This window comes from Nannospalax galili, unplaced genomic scaffold (genome assembly GCF_000622305.1).
Source record: "Nannospalax galili isolate Female #2095 unplaced genomic scaffold, S.galili_v1.0 scaffold18, whole genome shotgun sequence".
Lineage (NCBI taxonomy): Eukaryota > Metazoa > Chordata > Mammalia > Rodentia > Spalacidae > Nannospalax > Nannospalax galili.
In genome coordinates, this window is record NW_008346548.1 from 7,156,354 (window position 1) to 7,162,365 (window position 6,012).

Here is a 6,012-nt window from a genome sequence, read left to right on the forward strand (position 1 = left end):
TTCACAACCCAGCTAGGCCTGGAAGTATGGGGTTGGTGCAGGCAGACAGGTGAGATTCTAGGTAATTCACCAGGCTGGCCGGTACATGAGCTATGTGACCCAAGCTAGGCCAGGCAATGTGAGAGTGGTACTATCAGGAAAAGTTCTTCCACAATTTATCCTGTGACTGTCAAATGTGCACCGTAGCATGCACATACTCCCACAACCGAAATAAATGTAATAAAATGTTTATTTCAATGAAAAACATTTTTTTTTAAGGCCTATCCAGTCAAGTTTGTGTCCCTAAATGTTCTTCAGTGTGCACCCATTCATTGGAGCCTGGTTAACCTATCTAACATCATACCCCTGAAAGAAACTGATTCTCCCTCTGCCCATCATAATCTTACAGTAGTTATCCCCATAGTTTCTCAGCTAAAATTGGGGATTCTTCCCCACTTCCCCACTTCTATGCTGGGATTTTGTCTGGCTTGAGTTGTGGTATCATTTTTTAACATGGCAGGTGTCCTCAGGTAGGAATAAAATGAATTTATAAATAATTTCTGAAACAAATAGCATGCTAATGGGAGAAAAGTTAAGTTGTATCACTATTTCATACTAAACTCAAAATATAATCTGGGCCAAGGTGTGGTGGTGTACACCTTTAATGCCAGCACTAAGGAGGCAGACGGAGGGGATCTCTGTGAGATCAAGGCCAGTCTGACCTACAGAACAAGTTCCAGGCCAGCTGTGGCTACAGGGAGACCGTTTCAAAATCAAAAAATAGCAACTGTGTGTGTGTGTGTGTGTGTGCCTATGTATTACAGCCTATGTATTACAAACTTGAAAAGAAACAAAATTTCTAGAGAAAAAGAGTTATTTATGAAGAGAACCAAGCAGGTCTTTCGCCAGCATAAAGAAGAAAAAAGAAAATTCCAAACTCTGGAAACCAAGATGAACGCTTTCTGTTGGGTCTTAAAAGCTGTCCATCAGGACTAGAGTACTGCTCAGTGGTAGAGCAGTTGCCAAATATGTATTAGGGCCTGGGGAAGGAGGGAGGAAAGAAGGAAAGAGGGATCAGCTGGTATTACAAAAGAATACTTGGATCTGGGGAGATGGCTCAGTCTATAAAGTGCTTGGCCTACAAGCATGAGAACTAGGGTTTGAACACATTAAAAAAAAAAAAAAAAAAAATCCAGATGTGGTAGCACACACTTGTAATCCTAGGCAGGGGAGGCAAAGACAGGTTAGCCAGCCTAGCCTTCTTGTTAAGCTCCAAGCCACCTGTCTCAAAAAAGAATGGATGATTTCTGAGGTTGTCTCGGACACACACACACACACACACACACACACACACACGTCAATTTGAGAAAAATGGCAAAACATTTAAAGATCCAGTATGCATTTATCAACATTTTGGGGAAATAAGTGAAAAACAGAAATAACCTTAGAATTAAAAAATTTAAAAACTGGCTGGTCACAGTGGCACACGCCTTTTATCCTGGCACTCAGGAGGTAGAGGCAGGCCGATGTCTATGATTTCAAAGCCAACCTGGTTTACATAGTGAGTTCCAAGTCAGCTGGGGCTACAGGGAGACTTTGTCTTAAAAAAAAAACAAAATATAAAAAAAATTTTAAAACTTTAGAATGTTGACACCACCAAGCAAATAAGACACTAGGACTACACACTGTTTCAAAGCAGTGGTCAAAGCAAAGGTTGGCATAGTTCCCAGCACAAAGAACACTTCATTAAAACTACTGCAGACTTGAACAGAAGGGAGCAAGCTTTCACAGCTTGTTCATAGCACAGCCTTTTCCAGAGCTCAGGGCTCACAGTCTCCACTATTCCACAACATGGAGATGACATCTGTGCTTTCATTCACAGGATTCATTAAGAAGATGATATAAGAAATGAAAATAGGGCTGGGCATGGTGGCACACGCCTTTAATCCCAGCACTTGGGAGGCAGAGGCAGGCGGATCTCTGTGAGTTCAAGGCCAGCCTGGTCTCATAGTGAGTTCCAGCTGGGGATACAGGGAGACCCTGTCTCAAAAAGATGGAAAACAAAGAATCGAACTTTGGGAACTGCTGGTTTCTAGAAGGAAGAAAAATAAATGAAGACAACAAAGAGGCAAGTGTTATGCACAGGGAAAAAAAAGTCCTGCATCATAGATTAAAGGGTATTTTTCAAGAAAGAAGCAGACCCAGCTGTATTAAATGCACACATTTTATAGCCAGTACTGTTCTGATCCCGCACACTGCTGAGACAATGCAGAGAGAGGCTATTTTCTTTAAACTTACCCTCTTACAGGGATTTATGTACATATGTCACTCAAAGCAGTGGTTACTAAAAAGTATTTAATCTTTAACAAATTTTATCCCTATGAAATACTAGAAATCTTGTCACTATAGTAATTGAGCTGAGCAAAAATTAGCACGAGATGAAAACTGAAGCAAAAACAGGCAACTAAGAAAAAACTAATCATTTACATGTATTAAGATAGCCAAAGGGCATGAAACACCAGATTTTACCTTAAATCGCTTGTCCTGCAAAACTTTCTTGATGGCAACCAGTTCTCCTGAATCACAAAGTTTGGCTTGATATACCACACCAAATGATCCATTTCCAATCACTTTAGTGTCTGTGTAACTGACTTCTTGGGGCCTGTCTGGACCCTGTCCAGGAGTTGCCACCACTGTGGTTACCTTGCTGCCATCTTTATCTCCTAAAGGAAGAAAAATTTAAAACAAAAATGAGTACTGTACAGAAGTATAACAAGAAAACTGTCAACACATGAAATAAACTATGTTCTGTATTTAAATATTCATCGCTTCATAAAGTTTAACACGCAAAAGTAAGGAGATACCACTATGTCTACTATGCAAATGAAAAATAACTCAGATTAGCTTTTATGAAACATGAAAATAACTCTGTCCTGTGTTGCTTCTCCTTGGCTTTATGATCTTCTCACTGCTACTCAAAGACTCACTTCATATGTTTTTTTCCAAATCCAAAAAAGGATAGTTCTAATAACAATCTGTAAAGGACCGGTTCCAGAGCAACAGGCAGTGCTGAAGTGTAGAACAATGTTTTAAAGTTTTCAGGCCCTGACTTTTTGTCCCTTATTGGTTACTGGCAGAGGCAGGTGGATCTCTGAGTTTGAGTCCAGCCTGGTCTACATAGAGTACCAGGTCAGCTGGAGCTACAGGGAGACCCTGTCTCAAAAAAAAAAAAAAAAAAAGATACTTCCAAAATAGGTTAACAACATTAGGATTTAAAACATATACCTCCCCCAAAAGTGTATAAAGATTAAAAAGCTGAAACACTTGATTCTGTGATATCCAAACAATTTAACATGTGCTATTAAAAGATTATTTGGGACAACAGAACACCACTGACAGACAAAAACCAAAATCTTCACATACATACACATACACACACACACATACACACACACACACAGACACACACAGACAGACACACACACACAAGAAAACCCTGAAAATCATAATAAATCTGTCACATTAGAAAAAATTACCACTCTGTCCAATACTAAATTTTTTAGAATACACGGTTTAATGACTCTCATACTAATGATATAACACGAGCCATTAAAATAAAATTGATCTTCGAAAGATGTCAGTGTCACTTGGGTAGAACAGTAGAACACTGGGAATGTTATTAGCTCAGCTCCAGGCCCCCTCTATGGTCACAAGATTCCAGGGAGTCTCTGTAACAATTAGAATCTCTGTTCACATGGTATAAATTTCCTAATATAATTAAAACACAGAAGTAGCCTTAGTTCTAAACATGAGCACTTTGCACTGCACATGCCGGCATGCCACAAATCAACCATGAGCAAGAGTACTGCCCGAAACACCTTGGCTCAGATTCAAGACTAGTATGTCATGTTGTATTTTTACTATACAAAGTTTTCTACTCAAAGAAACTATTTAATTATAGAAAACATTGACTTGATATTTTCATTCCTCGATGTATAGAAAATTAGTGTATCTTTGGACTGCATTATGTCAGAATGTTTTTTTTTAATGCTGTTAAATTCATTTTTAAAAAAAAAATCATTAGGATTAAGGAAAATTTTCCAACAATTTTTAAAATGTGGCTGAAATGTGGGAGTGACTTTTACAAAAGGATGTATCTGGACTAATGACTTTTAATTAACCACAGCAAAACCATGTGCATAAGTCTTGTGACCTCAGCATCTGACCTAGGGAACGTCAATTAATTACTCCACCCAAAAAGATAATGAATGACTGAACCAGGAATGTGGGTATGCTTGAGAATTAACATATCAAAACTCTGAAAGGCAGCACTCCAGCTCAGTTGTTCACAGGGAAGGCAGGAAAGGACATTTAACCTTGGATGGAAGCTGTTCAGATTAGGGTGGAGCCGAGCTGGTACTTCTGGGTGGGGCCAGACTCAACACAGTTCTTCCATCAGCACAGTATCAGGAGACAGAGAGTTCCAAGAGACTTCTAGGGAAACAAGTTTCCTCCAAGTTCAGACTCATTCATAAAAGCTAAGACTAAACTTAAGAATCAGGCTATCTGTTCGGGTGATACTAATGCAGGCATAGTAACACCATCTAAATATTCATTTCAGTTTCTTGTTGTGGTAAAATACTGAGACAAAAGCAACTTCACAAAGGGTTCTGGCTCACAGTTCAGGTTGCCTTCCATGAAGGTAGGAAGGTCATAGCAGCAGAAGCTTGAAGCAGCTGGTTACATTACATCCACCATCAGAAGCAGACAGAAATGAGTGTAAGCACGCTAGTGTTCCGTTAACTTATTTCTATACATTTCCAGGATCTGATGCCTAAGAATTTAGGGGCAGGTCTTCCCACACCAATTAACATAATTCCCACAGACATGTCTGGAGGTCCACCTCCCAGGTGGTACTAACTTCGGTCAGGAAGACAACAGTAACCATCACAAATACACACACCATTTTGTACTACATATTTATGCAAAGCAGAATTCTCAATATTGACTATCAAAACCTTTTAACATCTATGGAAAAGTCTGAATCTAGGGGTGTAGCTCAGTGGTGGAATGCTTACCTAGCATGTATCAGACTCTGGTTTCAAATCCCTAGCACTGCATACAAAAACTCTGAAGATGCTCTATGTCCTGCAGTATCAGATATTCACCAAAGGTTTAATTCTTTATGCAAAAATAAGCACTTCCATCTCACCAGTATAGAAATTTGCTTGCCTTTAATCAACAGTAAAATTATATGTACACCAAAGAATTTGTCAGTAAATGTCTGATTTGTAGGTCCATTTTAAGTTGTTTTTAAATTTGATATGTGTGTGCATGTGCACAAGTGCCCGAAGACAACTTTTGGAAGTGAGTTTTCTCCCACACTACAGGATCTGGAGATCACCTCAGGTTTCGAGGCTTGCACAATAAGCACTTTCACCCACTGAGTCAACTTGCTAGCCTGTATATCCACTTTTGTATATCTAGGTTACATAAAAATTTCTCAAGCTAAAGGGGAGATCACAGAAAGAAAAAGATTAAGAATTCTTGCTCTAGATATCCGTGCAATCACTTCCACCCACCTATGTCAGACAGGGAATACACTTTCCGTGGTGACCAAGCAGACAGCCTGCTAAACACAAACCTTCACCTGTATGAAAGGTATCCTGTGATTGCTGAAAAACACTCCTCCGTATGTGTTTAGACTCACTCCTGTGTTGCCTCCCTTGGTGCTGGACCATTAGGCCCAATAAAAGGATTCACTTAAATGATCTTTTCTGGCCCACTTTTACAAAAGCAGGCTGAGCTGGTAACTTACACACAAAGACAGCAGCAGTGGCAGCAGACAGAAAAGTGGCCAGAGCAGCAGTGGCAGCAAGAGAAGCAGCAGCACACCAAGCTACAGAAGGCTGCAGAGCTTCTAGCTATTTTTGAGAGAACAGAGGAAGTGGATCCACCAACCAAATTGCAAAAGCAAGAAAACCCTGCACCTGTTTTGACTGCACCTGCTTTGACAAGGAGTAGATGCAGGGA

General features: G+C 39.9%; 1 protein-coding gene across 3 annotated transcripts in view; it reads right to left on the reverse strand.

Moving 5' to 3' along the window:
- The window catches only part of Gsk3b (glycogen synthase kinase 3 beta), a 197,566-nt gene that overhangs the window by 143,929 nt on the left and 47,625 nt on the right, over positions 1-6,012 (reverse strand). For all 3 annotated transcript variants that reach the window (XM_008842903.2, XM_008842902.3, XM_029568233.1), the window contains exon 2: positions 2,509-2,702. In XM_008842903.2, the coding sequence (XP_008841125.1) occupies positions 2,509-2,702 (194 nt within the window). The remainder of the gene's footprint in view (positions 1-2,508; positions 2,703-6,012) is intronic.